The following is a 19,560-nucleotide window of genomic DNA, read 5'->3' on the forward strand; positions in this document are numbered from 1 at the left end:
AGTCATTTCATGACATCGTGTCATCAATAGCAATCCCTGATTGGTTGACCGGCAGCTCAGCTTGCAGGTGTATGATGTACAGGACTTTCTCATGCATTCCGTATACTGCGACTGCAGAGATGTGCTTTGATCCACTGACTTCAATTTTTTTTGTGTATTTGGCTACTGCAAGAAATGCATAATTATGTCTCAAAATGGGCAAGAAGGTTTTCATGCCTGACTGTAATAGCAGCTATGCAACCTGCAAGGAGCAGGCATCACTTTTCAGCACTCCCAAAGATGGAACTCACATCGAAGTGTAGCAAAAGGCCTTTGTTTGTACCGACCACATTCTCATGAAAATTAGTGCAAAAAGCATTTCGACAGCATTTACGTCAGTGGAGGCAGTTTTTTGACAACATGCTGTTAAGCCTGACACATAAAACCTCACCATTAATGAAATGTTTGCACCGCATTTCATGCACTGACAACAAAGTGCATCTAACAACAATTTCTAAGGTACTATGTTACAATGAGGATGGGACAGTTTGGCAAACAGCAAAGATCTCTCAGCAGCAAGTTAACATTTTGGGAGAGCTCGCAAAGCTGGCAGCTCAGGCGTGAAATGTGAGAGACGATCTTGTTTCAAACAGCCAGCCTTCGAGTGGTCGAACAAAGGCCCACCTCCCGCGGTTTCTATGACTACAAGGCTTCAAAGTTCCAGCAGTGCGTGGTAATGCAAAACTTCACAGCTGCAGGGCAGCTTTTTGAAAACTGAGGGCACAGAGGATGCGTGCTCACTGATATTAGTTCATATGGCCCAAGCTTGCCAAAGTGTATGTGTGCTTCCGCCAAAGAAACAAAAGATATGCGGTGCTGGTTGTTTTTCTGTGCTAATCTTCTAGCTTTCCTCCTTTTGAAGTTTTGTTTTAAGCTTAATTCAGGTACACGCATGCTGGTTTCTTGAAACTACATCAATTACCTGCTTATAATGTTTTGCAGTACATTTCTTTTTTTTTAAGATAAAAATTAGCGACTACAAAGTTTCTTCTGATTATCACATCGCATATACAAATAAAAAATCGATTAATATACCCTTCAGCTTGTGTCGTGACATGTGACAACTGGGGCAAAGCTCAGCTTACACATGTTGGCAGCTGTGTAGGCTTTTATCTGGCGCTCTCACACCCCACTGAATGCATGTTACACAGCGCTCACTTCAGTACTTTCAATAAATACCGTTATGTTAATAGCTTTTCTCCTAAACATTATTGTTACAGTCAAATGCAACTATGCGCTGAGAAGGCAGCTGCTACCACCGTCAATTAAAGGGGCTGTGAAGGGGGCTCTAATAAAGTTGCGGCATGCCTGGGATATTGAAGCACGCCGCTTCACGAATAGTGTCCAGCAAGGATTTTTTAAATGCGCTTTGTCGAAGATGAGTTATCTGTAGTAAAAATTTGAATTTCAACGTTTTTGCGCCTTTCCCTCTCCTCTCGTCACTTTTTGCACGCTGGAAAGCAGGCGCTCCTTCGCCGACCCCCCTCTGGGAGCGGAGCTTCCTGACCCGCCAGAGCTAAGCGGCTTATTGGCTGCGGCCATGGTAGCTGCCTGACGTCTAAAAGAATCTAACCAATGGCCACCTCAAAATTTGTCTACGCAGATGCGGGGGACGGAGGAGGGTGTGAGTATAAAAAAGTCGCCGGGAAGGGCTCGCCAACTTTGACGCGCGTTTGTGGGTTGTCTGCTGCGTGTAGAAGGGTATTATTTGGCTCCGGTTTTCATGGCAACAGAGTGAAGTGATTAAGTGAGTTAATGTGCTCTCCTCGGAAGGCGTTTCAGAGCCCCTTTAAGTGGTCACTCATGCTGCCTCAAGTTGAACTATGTGGGCAGAGATATAAAGGGATATCCCTACAACCAGGAAGACTGGTTTCAAGCAATGCATCGAAATCAGGCGCCTGTGCCAGGCTCGCTCACAGCAGCAAAGTGAGCGACAAAAAAAGGCCTCTGGTACTGGTGCCTCCCCTTGCAGCCGGGCCATGCGTAAAAGCCACACTAACTTGCCGCACCATTGGACCACCTCTTTCTTCCACCGTGGTCTCAAGTGGGATGGCTATCCATAAATGCATTAAAAAAATCTTTTTGCAACAGCGGGCGTAAACTGAGTGCGATACGTCTCGCCTGCCCGCGCTATACTCTCCTCCTCCACTGTTCACCTTATACCACCGCAGTGGCTCAGTGGTTGTGGCACTCGGCTTCTGACCCGAAAGACACGGGTTCGATCCCGGCCGCAGCGGTTGCATTTCGACGGAGGCGATATGCCAGAGGCCCATGTACTATGCGATGTCAGTGCACGTTAAAGAACCCCCGGTGGTCGAAATCTCCACTACGGCATCCCCCATAGCTTGAGTTGCTTTGGGACGCTAAACAGTCATAAATCACAAACCATAAACTTTCCACCTTATGCTTCTGCCTTTCCCTCTTCCACCCCTACCACCCTCTGTGCCTTCTCATTGTAGCCCTACCTTCATCCTTTGGCATGCTGTTTGCTTTGCAGTAGTACTACCAGTTACACCAACAACAACAGTGACGCGCAAGCCAGGAACGGGCGTCTAAGAGCTGCGCTCAGAAACTGTCAAGAACTGCTTACATAACGCTAAATTTATATGAGACACGAATGGCGAGGCGATGACCGTTTTTCACATTTCTATCAATGCTTTATTGCATGCATGCTGCCGGGAGCGTCGGAGCAGAACTGCTCAAAAATAGTAAGGCCCCTGGCATTCTTCATGGTGCGACGCAGTGGAGCTCCACTGCTACCGAATCACAGCCAACTGGCACCGTTGCGTGTGAGGAGGCTTCACTGCACAAACTTCAAAACTGCACGTGATGAGCACACACGGTTTCAACACACTGGAAAAACAGAACTATGCGGACATAAGCGAAGGAAACGTTCAGTGGCGTCTGGGTGGGGAGAAGAAAAAAGGGGGAGGGAAGAAAGCACCAGCGATGCGCCAGTCAGTGTCCGAAATGGTGCTCGGCTGGGTTAGGTTGGCTGGCTGATGCTGGCTGCTGCAAAGCTCGGAAAAGTGAAACCGAAACTATGCAGTAGGACTGTTCTCATGGACAGGGCCATCCGTTCATCGTCATGCCTGCCGTTGCACGCTGTTGTCAGAAATGAGTGGTCTGTGAGCAACTCTGCAGCATGGAATTCATGTTTTGAATAGGGCTATTTCAACAATCTCTTGCTGCGCTGGCCATACCTGGACGGTTCGAATTAGCCGGTGCGACTCCCATAGCATCCGAATCAACAAGTGTATGGTGTCTGATACTTGCATGGGCATTGGCCGGTACTGAGCTAGCACTTTGTATTATCCGAATTTACTAATTAATGGGAGTTGAATTAATTAGCTTTTTGCTGTATTTGTGCAGTCCTGTTGCAATGAGAAACGACACCCCTAGACATGGAGAATTATGTGCGGTCTGAGACTGCCCTCCATACCTTACTTTTCCCACTGAGTGCTGTTCATTTCATTTGCCTCAGGCTGACTCCATGTCATGTCAGAAGCCGTTCATGTGTGCTTCAGCTGGCTCGGTTGGCTGATGTCTTTTCTAGTGTGCGGTGTGGTCTTAGTTTGAGCGTTTCAAATTGCTGAACTGCTAAGCTTTCCGGTCATCGCGTGTTTGTCGCAGACCTTCGGCTGCAGCTGCTGGACAGCCCGCAGCAGTCGTTCCTGGTCAAGTCCCTGTACGGCCTGCTCATGCTGCTGCCACAGAGCGAGGCCTTCCACACGCTGCGCACGCGCCTTGCCTGCCTGCCACACCCGTCCCTGCAGCAGATGGATGTAGCCAACACTGCACCCCGAAGGTCTGTCTTCATCTAACAAGGTCTTAATTGCTGGCAGTGCACAGGAGGACAGCCATACAGGTGATGCAGAGGAAAGCTGCACAGCTCTCTCGATACTTGGTGGTCAGCGAAAAATTTGCACGCGCGATTGTATATTAACCACAGGGAGGAAGACAGAGAGTGGGCTAGGAACCAACGTTAGTTTATGATAGCCTGGCCAAGATCAAGAAAATGTTCCTCTCCTGCTCCCGAGAATGATGATGCTTTTATGCCCCCATTTCACTCAAGGACGTCTAAAGGTCATTGATGTGAACTCATCACTCTAAATTATCTGCAAGTTGTAAATTTTATCACAATTTGGCACGTACCGCGTGAAAGCACTTATCGAATGATTTCTAACTGCATGTGTTTCACCCACAAGGGTCTGGATGCTGCATTTAGAGTTACTGCTCAGAACTCTAGATGACTGCACGCCTCATGTGCTAAGTTTGTTTTTTAGGGAAAAAAGCACCAGATTTCCTCACACTGGAGGGCCTTAGCTAATGAGTTTTTCTTTATTTGAAAAACGGATATGGCATCATCTTGTCGACGGCTTCGAATTCCATATTGGCACTGACCAGCAGACCACATTAATATAAGTGTTAAATAGTGAACCTTAGTTGTTTACCTACCTGATGATTATAATTTCTTAAATTACTGACGTCCATTGCAGCTTAGGAAAATGGGTACGGCTGACCAACAACTACCGTTTGTCTTTCTATTTCAACCATTCTGTTTATAGGAGTTCTTGAAAGTGCTCACTGAAACACCTGTCATACTGTTCTGTCTCACTCTTAACGCGTGCGTCTTGTAACTTTCGCTCTCTGCAGAACAGCGGAGGACAGCATGGCAGCCTTGCGCAAGTCAAAGATTGACTTTGAGGCACTCCTCAGCCACTTCCAGAAGGTGCAGGACTCGCACAAGAAGGCCCGGCCAGCTGCCAGGCTGAGTATGTTTACTCCATCGACTTACCGATCACCATGACATAGACTGCAGGGGAAAGAATCAAGGACAGGAAACTGCAATTGTTCCTATCTTTTCCCAGTCATGACTGTCATCTTCAGTGGTGGAAAACAGATTGCCAGCACATCAGATTTAATGGGACATGTCCTATAATAGCGGCTGTTGCTTAGACATGCCTTGCCTCCTCTTTCTGCCTTGTAATTTGAACCTTGCAGGACATTGTGCAAGATTGTAGCTTGCTTGTTTGTTTCATTTTTCAAAAATGATAGATCGCACAGTTCTTCCCATGAGAACATCCAGGTCATGGGCAGTACATGATGCTGTGGTGAGCGCAGTACCAGTGCGCTTATTCAGACCCTCACGGTTGGTGTTTTAGTTTTCTTTATATTTGGAACATTGTCTGGCAGAGCATGACCACACACAAGAAGACAAACATGGTAAGTGTAACATTTGTGCTGTATTAAACACTAGAATAGGTTTACCTTTCAGTCTCGCATGTGAACTCTCTCCGACAGGGAAGGCTTTGATTATCTTCCTGTTTATCTTTGAAATACACCGATCATGGCTGGGATATTGTCTGCTCTTTGCTGTCAGGGCTATTTCTTGCGTTCCCAGTTTGTCAGGCGTGCGACATTATTCTTGTTTAATCTGTCGAAGCTAAGGCGAGGAAGAACCAGCTCCAACAGTGTTGAGGTTCAAACTGTTTTTCTTATTGCGCTGCTCGCGCTGCGGCGGCATAGCCCAGCTTTCTCTTTCTTGTCCGGCGCCGCATGCCATGGCCTATGAGCTGAGCGCAGCGCAAGGGGCGCTACAGGCCCCCCCCCCCCCCCCCCCCGTAGAGCGGAAGCACAGGATGCGCTCAGCGGATGTGCTTGGAGGAAGTTGCGCATCATGGTGGCACAGTCGAATCGAGAGCGAGTGGAGAGCCAACAGGCAGAGAAGGGGCAGTGTAGGCAGGTTTGAGTTCGTCAGCAGCCACGATGTCTTCACGGCTGGTGACGTCTTAATGTGAAGGTCTTCTGCACACGATGGAGGATGCGGAACGGTCCATCGTAGGCCGCCGTGACGGGTGGATGGACGTGGTCATGTCGGATGAAGGCATGGGTGCAGGATGCCAGGTCCTGGCTGACGAACACGAACTGAGGGTGACTGGTGGCAGGGATGATAGGAGTATTGTGGCGAAAATGTGTTGCGTAGGTCTCAGAGGTAGGTGGAAGTGTCATGGATTAACGGAGGGAAGGAAGGAGAGAAGAATTCCTCAGGGAGACATGGGAACGCCTTAGACTAGCCCAGCAGAAGAGCTGCCGAGGTCAGCCTTCAGTGCTGAGCGAATGCCCAAAAGGACGAGGGGAAGGTGGTTGGACCAGCGTTCCCTTGGCTGATAAGTGTTAAGGGCAGCCTTCAGTGGTCGATGCACACAGTCCACCTTGCCATTAACCGAAGGATGGTAGGTGGTCGTATGGATGTGGTGGGTGCCCAGAATATTGTCAGGGCCGATTAAAACTGGTGGCCGCGGTCGGTGGTGACGACAGACGGGCAGCCAAAGCGAGAGACCGAGCCGGCCATGAAGGCCGAAGCAATGGTCTCGGCTGTAGTCTCAGCAATGGGCGACGCCTCTGGCCAGTGGTGAAATGGTTCACACATGTGAGTAGATAAGAGGCCCCACGTGATAACGGGGGTGGTCCAACAATGTCTATGTGAACTTGGGAAAACCGCGCCTTGGGCAACCGAAAAGGAGAGGCAGGCGTGATGATATGCCGGTGAACTTTGATGCACTGGCAGTGAAGGCAGGGTCATGCCCACTAGCGGATGTTGGCATTGATGCTTGGCCAAAGGAAATGAGATGTGATCAGTTTCTGCGTTGCACGAATACAAGGGTGGCTCATGCGGTGCAGTTTATCAAAAATGGTGTGATGGAAAGCCTAAGGTACGTAAGGGCGCGAGACACCAATGGATGTCTCGCATGTAATGAACTGGAAGGAAAACGGCAGTGGACATTCGGCGAAGGACAGGGACGTGGAAGAGGAGCGAAGACGATGTTACGCTATGCAGCAGCTAGCTCCTCCATGTCCACAGGTGATTTGCACGCCATGGCACTAACTCAGGAAAGCGCATCAGTTGCAGCATTCTCCGGGCCATGGACGTGACGGAGATCCACTGTAATCTCGGAGACTAAACACAGTTGGCGCATCTCGCGTGCAGTGTAGGTGCTGTGGTCCCTTTGGAAGCCAAACATCAAGGGCTTGTGATTCGTGATGACTTGACAGTCCCGGCCCTCCAGGAATTAACGAAAATGCTTGATGACGAGGTACACAGTGAGCAGTTCTCAACCGAAGGTGCTGTATTTAGCCTCAGATGGCCTCAGCTTTAGTGAGAAAAAAACCGATAGGCTGCCAACTAGAGGCATGCTGCTTGAGAACTGCGCCGACGGCAATGCTCGAGGCGTCGGTGACAAGGCGCAGTGGAGCATCAGGAACTGGATGTATGAGCAAAGCGGCATCTGTGAGCGCCTTCTTGGCAGCAGCAAATGCAACTGCAGCATCTTCAGTCCACTCAGGCGGTGCAGCAGGATCATTTTTGGTAGCAAAAGATTGGTCAGAGGCTTCAGGAAAGAGGCGCACTTTGGGAGAAAGCGGCGATGAAAGTTCGAGGCCCAAGAATTTTCTTAGCTTTTTAAGTGACGTGGAGGCTGGAAAATCTTGGATGGCTTTGACTTTGCTGTTGAGAGGCCGAATGCCCTGTGGGGTGACAAGGTGGCCGAGGAACTCTATTGTAGCTACGCCAAAGAGGCACTTGTTCGGGTTGATGACGAGCCCATATTCATCCATTCGGTGGAAGACGGCGTACAGATGATCTTCATGCTCAGAAACGGATAAACTTGAGATGAGGAGATCATCAATGTAAGCAAACACGAAGTCAAGGCCTCGCGTAACCTCGTTGATAGCTTGCTGAAAAGTCTGTACGGCATTGCGCAAGCCAAAAGTCATCCACACATACTCAGAGGCCGATCGGTGTGATAATGGTCGTCTTCTGAATCGGTGGTCTCCACGGGAATTTGATGATAAGCCTGCGCTAAGTCAATTTTAGAGAAGGTCGTACACCCAGCCAGATTTGATGTGAAGTCCTGTATGTGAGGATGTGGATAGCGGTCTGGTAAAGTGTGAGCATTGAGGCCGCGGTAATCTCCACATGGTCTCCAGTCGCCCGGATCTTTCTTTGGCACCATGTGAAGTGGTGATGCCCAGTTGCTGGAGGAAGGGCATACTATGCCGAGTTAAAGCATGTGTTGGAACTCACTGCGAGCGATAGTGAGGTGTTCTCCAGACCAACGGCGAGGGTGAGCAAACACCAGAGGTGGTGGGTGATCGGGTGCTTCACCCATCACACGATGTGGTGGGTGATCGGGTGCTTCACCGGCGACTCTGGTGTGCGGCTTTGTGAGGCTGGGAAAATCAGCCAGAACTTTCTCATATGGCGCAACAGGGACGAGAGCGCGAAGCCCCGTCGCCGCAGCGGTGGAGAGTATGCCGTTGACGAAGAGGTGCTTGCTGAGATCTATGAGGCAATGAGCTTGCATGTTAACTGCTAGGCCGAAGAAACTGAGGAAGTCTGCGCTGAGAACAGCTTGCGAGACATCCACGATAATGAAGATTGAACGAAACGTGCGTAGCAATCCCAGGTCAAGTGTAAGGGACCGTTGACCATATGTGCGAATGGGGGAGTTGTTGACCGCTTGAAGTGGGGAGGTCTGGTTACTGCGACAGCAATCTGCCCAAGAGGTCACTATGACTCTGATCTGTGCTCCCGCGTCGACCAGGAAGCGAGCGCCAGTGATCTTGTCCGAAACATAAAAAGGCGGCATGCCCGTCCACCAGCACCACTTGCCGCTGTCAGTGGCCGTTTGCAGCATTTCCCGACCAGGAACACGGGTTGGTGCACTTGCGAGCAGAGCTACCGAAAATACGGTGGTACCAGCATAAAGCTGAGGGCAAAGTGTCGGGCCGCGTGTCAGATGGTTGGGGCTCTGAGGAACGCGAAGGTGCCGGAGAGCAGCGACGTAACCGGAAATTAGACGAAGAATGGCGTGGTAAGGGCGCGAGGACTTCGGGCTGCCTGCAAGAGCATCAAGTCGACATTCGATACTGGCAAGCTGGGAGTCTGCGGTAGTAGTTGGAGGCGGAGGGGTCACAGAGCTGACGTTAGGGTGCAGTGAATAGTCTGCAACACGGTCAGCGAGTTCAGCAAGCTTCTCTAATGAAACATTGCCTGCAGCTGCGAGGATGGGGACAATGTGTTGGGGAAGGCGCTGAAGGAACAAGCCACGCAGAAGGGTGTCGTGCTGAGCAGCGGAGCCTACAAGGAGCTGGCGCATGCGATGGAGAAGCTGCGAAGGGCGGCTGTCACCAATCTCTGTAGCGCTGAGGAGCTGCTGGAGTTTGCTGTGCTCGGACGCTGACTTATGGTCAATGATGACATCCATTAACTCCTGAGCGACGATAGGAGGCAGGGAGGAGAACACAAGGTGGAGGAACTTGGTCTCCTGGCTGGTGATGCGTTGCAGCTGGAAATGCACCTCAACCTGCAGGAGCCAGGTGCAAGGGCTATTGGGCCAAAATGGCGGCAGGCTTACTGGCTGGAACACAGCCACCGAAGCACCAAGAGGCTGAGCGTTCCGGGGTGTGTCACTGCCGGTAGGAAGTGCGGAAGAGCCAGCGGAATCCATGTAGGAGGACGGTGTTGCCTGTTCGAAACCGAATCGCCAAATTTTTTGGAGCTAAAGCAAAAAAGAACCAATTCTGACAGCATTGAGGTTCGAACTGCTTTTTTTATTGCGCTGCTCGCACTGTGGCAGCCTAGCCCAACTTCCTCTTTCTTGTCCGGCGCCACATGCCATGGCCTGCGAGCTGAGCGTGCTACGAGGGGCGCTACAAGTCTCTGGCTAGCACATGTTTCCATCTGGCCACTTCTGGCATTCCTTAACACATGTATACCTTTTAAACCCCTGCTTGCGCTTCTCTTCTAATTATGTCAGTCTTGCTTTTGTTCTGGCAGGTTTCTGCTTTAAGCAAGGAAGCAGCAACTGAAAAATGGCTGCATTATGTGCGCTTTCTGTTGAAATGCTTTGATAGCCGTTTATATGTCATTGTGTTTTTCGATATCGCCAGCCCCCCCAAAAAAGGCAGCATCAGTGACTGTTCATAAAGAAAAAAGCGGGAAATGCGGTGCGCTTCCACACGAGGCAAAATTAGCTTGGCGACCTGCGGGGCTTGGACTTGCGAATATCATCTTATGTAGTGCACATAAGTGTAGGACTTTGAATAAGGGAGTTGCACATGAACAGTTTGTTCCACAGTGCATAGACAAATGATGATCCCAGGGGAAAAAAAGAAAACTGGTTCTTTGCATTATGAAAAACGAAATGTTGGAAAAGTAGGTGGTTAGTATTAAGATGAGTGAATTAGTCAGCTGGGTGCTTCATGGTGAAGTACTTTTTGACACAGCATCATCAGTGGTTTATTCTTGAGAATTAGTGATATGCACATCAGGTGGTAAAATTAACAGACGCTAAGCTTTGAGTGACTCTAGCAACAAAGCTGTGTACCGTACAGGACGATGTTTAAATGTTCTGGTTGTGTGAAAGATACAGTCAAGTAGAGTGTATACATTTCTTGGTGGATGCTTTTTAAAAAGGCAGACCTTTCCTTTGCATTTAGTTTGCTCCCGCTGTCATCCTCCTCATGAGCCAGACTTTATTCACTGCAAAGCAGAGACCTCAAATTATGACCTTGAGTTACACCATCGGTAGTGACCCTGTGCCAGGAAATATCCTAATCTTATCTCCCCACCTGGGTTCTGGCCTGCTCCAGACGTTTTTTTTGTTTCCTTGCACTAGATAAGGTCCTAGTATTAAACACTGCCAGGTTTAGTTTCTAGTGGTGGTCTGTTTGGATCCATAGATTCTTTGCACCCTCCATTGTGTCACAAGTACAGCTGCCACCTTAGTCAGGGACTCCACACCCACTTGGTACTGAGGCCCGGGCGTTAGCTTGTGCATCCATATAGGAGGTGGTGGCCAAGTACTACGCCAGGATGGCCAGATTCTATTCTGGTGAGAGGATGCATGTTCTAATAAAACTACAAAAGCGGGGACGCCGGCCAAAAGGAAAAACAAAAACAAAACGACGTTTCGGCTCTTGTATGGGAACCTTGTTCACAGATTTAACTTTTATTATGATTGTCTCCGACCAGACGAGATTTCGTCCAACTCTTGACTTCAGGATGTATGTTCGTTTGTTTGTTGAGCCCTTGTAGTGTGATTGAACATTGGTTAGCATATCTTTACTGGACCTGGGAGTCATTTTCTTTGATCTTGCAGCACTACATGCCGGGATTGAGTTCCATCAACGCTCATTCTTTAATCAGTGGATAATTATTGTCACACCAGGGTAAGATCCCAGTACCTTTACACAAGACAGATGTTGTGCCTCTATGCCACAATGTCATGTCTGAGGCCCCTAACTTTCTGCAGTGAAAAATTTTGAATTCTGCGAACTGAGGACAAAGAATACACAAAGTTCCACGGGGGATATCAGGTAGTGCTTCAAAACACACTTTGCTTTATATTCTGAACCAAGGTGCAAATATATTGTTACAGGTTCTATTTACAAATAATATTTACGAGGCAGGTCGAGAGGAGCCTGGTGCCCGGCGGCAGGATACTTGACTTTCTCTTCTACTTCCAGCCGCCGCACGTCTTCTTTATTCCTCAGAGCCCATGCGCAGCACGTGACATTTCCCCGTTCGCAGACGAAGCCCTCTGGGCCAGTCAATCAATCGGGGTCCCGAGAGTGGAATGGCTTCAGCCGTGCGACATGCACGACCTGGGTTGTCCTTGAGCGGCGTCCTTGCGTTGATTGGGGAGAGATGACATAGTTGAGGTTATTGAGGCGAGCAACAACGATGAACGGGCCTGTGTAGTGGGATAGCAGCTTTTCTGATAAGCCACGCTTGCGTAGGGGCGTCCACAACCATACAACGTCACCGGGCAGGTAGGAGACATCCTTGCGCCGGTGGTCATAACGCTGCATAGAGCGATGCTGTGATGCCAAGGTGCGTATCCGGGCAATCCGACGGGCTTCTTCAGCGCGACATAGAGTGTTGGCAATAGAAGGCTCGGTGTCGAGAGAGAAAGGTGAGATGCTGTCGAGGGAGCTTCGAGGCGGACGGGCATAAAGAAGGAGGAATGGGCTGTAACCAGTTATTTCATGCCTCGACGTGTTATAGGCGTATGTAATGAAGGGAAGCACGTCGTCCCAGTTCTTATGGCGGGAATCGACATACATGGCCAGCATGGTCGTGAGTGTCCGATTGGTACGTTCAACCAGTCCATTAGTCTGGGGGTGGTACGGCGTCGAGTGGCGAAAATGGCATGAACTAAGACGCAGAAGCTCTTCCACAACGTCTGCCGTAAACTGGCGACCGCGGTCACTGATAACAACTTGAGGAGGTCCATGCCGGAGGATGACAGCACGAAGAAGGAAGAGCGAGACCTCAGCAGCGGTGGCGCAAGGTAGGGCGGCGGTCTCACAGTAACGGGTGTGGTGATCAACGCACACTATAATCCAGCGGTTACCATTGGACGAGCGGGGAAACGGGCCGAGCAGATCGAGTCCAACTTGTTCATATGGCGTGCTTGGAGGTGGCAAAGGATGCAGGCGTCCAGGCGGAGAAGTCGTGGGAAGCTTGAACCGCTGACACTGCACGCAGGTGGCCACGTAGCGCTGAACCATGTGACGCATTTTTGGCCAGTAAAAACGTTCTTTGATGCGGTTAAGGGTCCTGGCAAACCCCAAGTGCCCAGCCGTGACGTCATCGTGCATTGCCTGCAGAACAGAGGAGTACAGAGTAGCCGGAACGACGAGGAGAAAGCGCGCACCTCCAGGCGAGTAATTCGTTCTGTAGAGTAAACCGTCGCGAACGCAGAAAGGGCTTGCGGATGTCGGGTCACGGGCTTCGTCAAAAAGCGGCGCCAAGTGCCGATTTTTGCGTTGTTCCATCTGGAAAGTGCCAAGATCTGGAAACTCTTGGGAAACGGCAGCGAGATAGTCATCGAAGTTTTCATCATCGGAAGTAGTAACCGTGAGCGGCAGCCGCGAGAGGCAATCTGCGTCGGCGTGTTGGCGGCCACTTTTGTAAGACACTTTGAAGTTAAACTCTTGGAGGCGTAATGCCCAGCGGGCCAACCGACCGCAGGGGTCGCGTAGATTGACCAGCCAGCACAGAGAGTGATGGTCTGTGACGACTGTAAAAGCACGTCCATAAAGGTACGAACGAAACCGTTGTACGCCGAAAACAACGGCGAGACACTCTTGCTCTGTTACAGTGTAATTGCGTTCCGACTTGCTGAGGGTGCGACTTGCATAAGCGACAACGTGTTGTTTGCCCTCATGGCGTTGGATAAGCACAGCACCCACGCCGATGCCGCTGGCGTCAGTGTGGAGTTCAGTCGGTGCTGTCGGGCAGAAATGACGCAATATTGGCCGCGAGGTGAGGAGAAACTTGAGCTGCCGAAACGCGGAGTCGCATTCGGGAGTCCAGTGGAAAGGGGTGTCTTTCTGCAGGAGACTTGTAAGCGGGTAGGCTAAATCAGAAAACTTGGGAACGAAACGCCGAAAATATGAGCAAAGTCCTAGGAAACTCCTGAGCTCTTTCACTGATTTGGGTTCTTTGATACTACTTACAGCTTCAACCTTCTGCCGGTCGGGTCTGAGGCCATCCTTGTCAACGAGATGACCAAGCACAGTAATTTGGCGTTCACCGAAGCGACACTTCTTCGAGTTCAGCACGAGGCCCGCTCTCTCTATGCAGTCTAGGACAATGGCTAAGCGGCTGTTATGTTCGGCGAAGGTCCTACCAAAAATAACAACATCGTCCAGATAACACATGCAAACTTGCCACTTCAGGCCACGTAAAAGCGTATCCATAAATCATTCAAAAGTGGCAGGAGCGTTGCAAAGGCCGAAAGGCATAACATTAAATTCATACAACCCGTCAGGTGTCACGAGTGCTGTCTTCTCTTTGTCTTGCGGGTGCATCGGGATCTGCCAGTACCCGGACCGTAGATCCACCGAGGAAAAGTAGGAGGCTGAGTGCAGGCAGTCAATGGCATCATCAACGCGCGGGAGCGGGTAAACATCCTTCTTTGTGACAGTGTTAAGCCGGCGGTAGTCGACACAAAATCGCCAAGTGCCATCTTTCTGTTTGACAAGGATCACTGGAGCAGCCCACGGGCTTGAAGATTCCTGAATGATGCCGCGGTGCAACATGTCACGGACTTGTTCATCGATTATCTGACGTTCGGAAGGCGAGACGCGGTATGGCTTCTGGCGAATCGGCTGTGCAGATCCAGTATTGATCATGTGATGGGTACGGGAAGCTGGAATCGGCGGTGGTTGGTCGCGACCAAAGTCAAACACGTCTGCATGCTTCATAAGAACGGCCACTAGTACCTGGCGGTCGCTAGTGGGTAGGGATTTGTTGACCATGGCTAGGAATTGAGAGTCGCTCAGATCTCGGCGTCTAGTTGGACGAGACACGTTGTCAGTGATCGCGGCAACTGGTACAGAAAAACGTTCTTCAAAGCCAGCAAGTTTTAAACCACATGGCAATACTGCAGGTTCGTTGGAATGATTGACAGTCCAAAGAGTGGCATGGCCCTTGGTCACATGGACGACGCTGCGGGGTACTAGCACACTTTTCTTTGCACAGTTAAGGGAACAAGGTTCCACCACAGCATCGAAGGCATCAGAAATCGTGCTCGAGGACACAACGGGAACGAATATGGCAGACATTGCTGGAACGACGGTATCTTCAGAGACAGAAAACACTTGGGCAACCACTGGCAAGTCTTCTATGAGAGCTGACCGAAGGCCAGGACTTAACGATATGCCACCACTGCGGAAGTCGAGAGTAGCGCCGCACTGGTGCAAAAAGTCAATACCGAGGATGATGTCATGCGTAGAACGAGGGAGCACCGTGAATTCAGTTCGGAACATGTGGCCAGCGATCACTACATTCACAAAACAAATACCAATCGGAACCAATGATTCTCCCCCTACACCCCGGAATATAACAGCACGATCCCAAGCGAACATTATTTTACGACCCAGACGGTTCTTGAAAGTTGAACTCATCACTGACACCGTGGCACCAGTGTCCACTAAGGCCATGACGCAAATACCGTCCACTAAAACTTCAAGGCGGTTCCTTAACATAACAATGGGCAGAGGAATTGGCACTATCGATGATCCGGCGACCGCACCTCCATCGGCCGCACACGCTAGTTTCCCGGGGACGGTGGGGAACGACGTTGGGGGGAAGGCGAGCGGCGAGAGCGGTGCGGAGGTGGAGTCAGACTTCGGTCAGAGGCAGGGGAGTCGTTCCGTGGTGGCGCGTAACTGGATGGGCGCTGAGATGATGTGAAGACACGGTCATGAACAGGCGCATTGAAACTCGGGCGAGGGTTCGACCATTGGCGCTGGGAGCGGGAAAACTGGCCCCGGCGACGGCAGAATCTAGAGATGTGACCGATCATACCACAGCGGTAACAAAGTGGTGGGTCGGGGGGGAACTCGGGATAACACTCCTCGTAGCCAGTGTCGAAACGACCATCGTACTCCGGCTGCCGCAGGTGGCGTTGCGGATGAGCTGGCGCCCTGGGGCCGGGGCGGGTGATCCGGGGAGCGTCGCTGTAATCAATGCGAGTAGCACTGGTAGGGGCCGGGGCAGACAAACTCCAAGGGGAGGAGCGGGAGGCGGGAGCCGCCTGCAGAGAACAGCTCCCATACGGGACCTCACTGCGGCGCGCAAGATCTTGATGCCGGGAGAGTTCGTCACGCACGATTTGACGAATGACATCAGGGAGAGTCGCCACATTCACAGGCTCGTGGAAATCCACGCTGGCGACGGTGGTGACGTTAGGCAGGCGACCGAACTTGGGAGTAATTCGACGCAGTTTCAGAGCTTCAAAGGTGCGGCAGTGCTTGATGATATCCGTGGGCGAGTCTAAATTTTCTTTACTAATAAGCTGTAGACGTCCTCTGCGATGCCCTTGAGGAGATGACCAACGCGATCTTCGTCGGACATACTGGGATTAACGACTTTGCACAGCTTCAAGACCTCTTCTATGTAAGTCGTGCAGGTCTCTCCAGGCACTTGCGCTCTCTGAAGCAAAGACTGCTCAGCGCATTTTCGTTTGGCAACAGTATCCCCGAAGCAGCTGCGGAGCTCTTCCATGAAGCGGTCCCAACTTGTTATTGATGCCTCATGGTTTTCGAACCAAGTTAGCGCGGTGCCATCGAGAAAGAAGACGACATTGGCCAGCTGAAGAGTGGCATCCCAGCCGTTGTATTTGCTCACCCGCTTGTAATTGGTGAGCCAATCATCCACGTCTTCGCCAGCCTTCCCGGAAAACGTCCGCGGCTACGGTAGTGCTGCCAAGCGGGCATTGCGGCGCCGGTCGGACGTGCGTCGGCTTCCTTGGGCATTTGCACGGGCAACGGTGGCAATCCGGCGATTCTTCGGCTGCAGCGGTTGCGAGAGGGGTCCGTGGTGATCGACCCAGCACCTCCACCACACTGTTACAGGTTCTATTTACAAATAATATTTACAAGGCAGGTCGAGAGGAGCCTGGTGCCCGGCGGCAGGATACTTGACTTTCTCTTCTACTTCCAGCCGCCGCACGTCTTCTTTATTCCTCAGAGCCCATGCGCAGCACGTGACAATATAGCATCGATAGTTTTTTTTTTTTCCAAGTTTTTCTATGTAGCTAAGGGAACCTTTGCCACTGGGCTTTGAAAGCTGCCAGGGGAAGCCAGCTTTCTTAATGGCCTTGGAGCAAAGCACGCATCCTGATAGGGCAAAAGAGAAGGTGGCCATGGATATGGAAAGAAGTTGTTATTGGTCATTGAAAAAGAGAAGGCACTGAAAGATTTGAGTGGAGCAGGGAAAGCAATAAAGGGCAAACAAGACCCACTCGAAACACCAAGCAGGGGGTCATGGCGGTGATGGTGGCTGCTGCTCCGTGGGAAGCTGCATGCAATAAAGTATTGAAGACTGGTTTTCTGTATTGTGGTGCCTGCATCTGATGCATTGGCTTGTATATAACTTGGACGTATCCATTGCATCTGTATCTTAACGTGCTGTCTATTTTTCTTTGGAGGGCCTTTGGCCTCTTTTTGGCGTAAATAGTTTCTAGATTGCATAACGTTATTTATATTTATTTTGTTATTCTCCCGAGTTCTCGAACTTCCATCTCGCGTTATATTCATGTAAATAAGATGATGTGGTCATTTTTCGATCACACTGCCGCAATTATTATGTAACAGACAGGCTTGTATTGCATGCATTCCTGTAGGCCCTAGAATGATATTGAAGAACTTTTTGCTGGGCTAGCTGGTCCGTTGAGGCATAAGTAAAGCATCGCGAATGGAGGTGCCCGAAGGGGAAACGAAGAAGGTACAGCGAAAGAGCGCTGCACTGGCAACAGTTGTCAGCACCCGGGAACATTATTGTTGGGTTATACTGTATTTGTACTGTACTGTTATAGTACAGAATCAGCGTGCCAACATGGAGAACAAAAAACATCGCTGTATGGTGTTTTATCAGCAGCAACATTGCGACATCAGTGGCATGAATTTCGGAGTCAAATTTGTTATAATTGCATGAAATTCACATAGTGGTACAAATGTAATTGGTTCTGCAAAATTGGCAATGGTTTTCTGAAGCTGAGCACTTATTTTGTCTGCTGGTAATTGAAACCACAGTTGGATGACTAATTTTTGCCTGTGCATCTAGCACAAGCATAAGTCCTTTAGCTTCTTTTAGCCGCCACTTTCAGCAATAAAATATTTTACATCTTTTACACATGAGCAGCATTCACTCTAGAAATGACCAGTGTGCATGACATGACAGCTGAGTGCTCAAAAAAATTTATTACCAAGGGGGAACCCTCCCATAAAACAAAAAAAAAGCATTAAACTTTGTCCAGTGCAGCTCCATTCATGTTGCTAAGTACATGGTTAGTTTGAACTTGCACACAGCGGAAACTGGAAAGAGTGTCTTAACTGGTTGATGCAAGTTAGGCCACTTTGGCTTAAAAGATAACTCACCACTTCAGGTTCAACTCTGGCTAAAGAAAACAGTTTTCTGGTTTGGTTTGGTTTATGGGGATTGAAGTTCCAAAGTGACTCAGGCTATGAGAGACGCCGTAGTGAAGGCCTCCGGAAGTTTCGACCACGTGGGGTTCTTTAACGTGCGAAAACAGTCTTCTACTGAATTGTCCGCAGCTAAATAGGGCCAGGTGTTGAGCCTAGCCATAGAAAGTAATGTACATGTGCTTACTGTGTTAGATGTTCTACATGCATATAAAACAAGGAATTGTCATCACTAATTATGTCATTCACAAAGAGGTTAGTGTTCTAATTCTTTTGTCTAAAGACATCTGTTTTGCCACTGTACAGTTTGGGAGTCAAGTCTGGGTGACCTTGCCATGTGCTTTAATTTGTTTTCGCTGTAGGTGGCAGTCTCCTGAGTGATACAATTCACAATTGAGATAACAGTTGATGCCACTCAGCTTCACTGTTACAACAGAAGGACAACTGGAATATGAACTCAAAAAATTTGTGGCTGCGAGAATTGCATAGGGAATGGGAAATTGTAGTGAATCATTTTGAGAACAAAGGTACAGAGTCCTCACAGCATAAAATTTTAACTTTCAAACATGTATAGCCTGTTTACTGTATTCTGGAAATTACGGTCCTTTAAACTGTGACTACATTTTTGGTGGGTACATGTTGATGAGGGTCAACTGTAAATTAAGCTCATTTTGTATTGCTATCGAGCCCTTGTTGGTGCCATGCATATTTGGATCACCGAAAAACCCTTGTTAATTTACATCCTTCAGGGGTATGAAGAAAGAGTGTAATGGCTTTTAAATATGGCTAGACAGTCACTGTCAGCATTTGCAAGGTGGAAATAACTGTACCCTGTTTGTGCCTAGACTACATTTGAAAGATTGTAACGTGTGTTGGATTCTACTTTGTTCAATTTTAGATAACTCTCACTTCTGGTAATTCAAGCCAGAACCTATGGCGGCAAGGAGTTTGAATTAATGTGAGTTGAACGTAGTTTTGTTCTCACTACAATCCCTCCCCCAACTTGATAGACACCGTCTGTCTCCGAAGCATGCCAAGGTGTCTAGCTCACTGAAGTAAGCCATTTGCAGTTATGACCCCAATGGGCCATTCTGTGCTTGATGTTACTTTATTGTACAATCTGGCACACCTGTGTAATGGAGTTAAAAGGGCAGCATGTGTTCTTATTTCTTTTCATTGGGCTGAATCTTTTTGGTGACGGACTTTTGGTGCTGGAGAGGCGGATCACACAAAGGAATTCTGCGTGCCTCTAGCTCACCTTGCATCAAACTGGCGCCAATAACTGTGGTGGAGGCCTGTGGTTGTCACGTAGCTCTGACTATGAGAGTCATTGAACAAGGACTTAACGTGGAAAGTGTGGTCATGTATAGCGGCAAGATTTTGCGGGTGCTTCCAGGCTGTATGTGACACTTATCTGTCATGACCTCTGCTCATTTTTATTCAGTGCATGACTTCTCATAACCGTTCAGTAAATTGATTGGTGGTAGTACGTGTTAGTAACTATCTATGTGGTGTAGT

The 19,560-nt window shown here is 49.5% G+C and overlaps 1 protein-coding gene across 4 annotated transcripts in view; it reads left to right on the forward strand.

The window, feature by feature from the left end:
* LOC144132422 (protein VAC14 homolog) overlaps positions 1-19,560 on the forward strand; it is a 109,760-nt gene that overhangs the window by 82,312 nt on the left and 7,888 nt on the right. For 2 of the 4 annotated variants that reach the window (XM_077664826.1, XM_077664828.1), the window contains 3 exons: positions 3,673-3,847; positions 4,696-4,814; positions 18,941-19,000. In XM_077664826.1, the coding sequence (XP_077520952.1) occupies positions 3,673-3,847; positions 4,696-4,814; positions 18,941-18,960 (314 nt within the window). In that variant the 3' untranslated portion in view covers positions 18,961-19,000. The remainder of the gene's footprint in view (positions 1-3,672; positions 3,848-4,695; positions 4,815-18,940; positions 19,001-19,560) is intronic. The other 2 variants (XM_077664825.1, XM_077664827.1) reach the window with 1 other exon arrangement.

The sequence above is a fragment of the Amblyomma americanum genome, chromosome 5 (assembly GCF_052857255.1).
Source record: "Amblyomma americanum isolate KBUSLIRL-KWMA chromosome 5, ASM5285725v1, whole genome shotgun sequence".
Taxonomy (NCBI): Eukaryota; Metazoa; Arthropoda; class Arachnida; order Ixodida; family Ixodidae; genus Amblyomma; species Amblyomma americanum.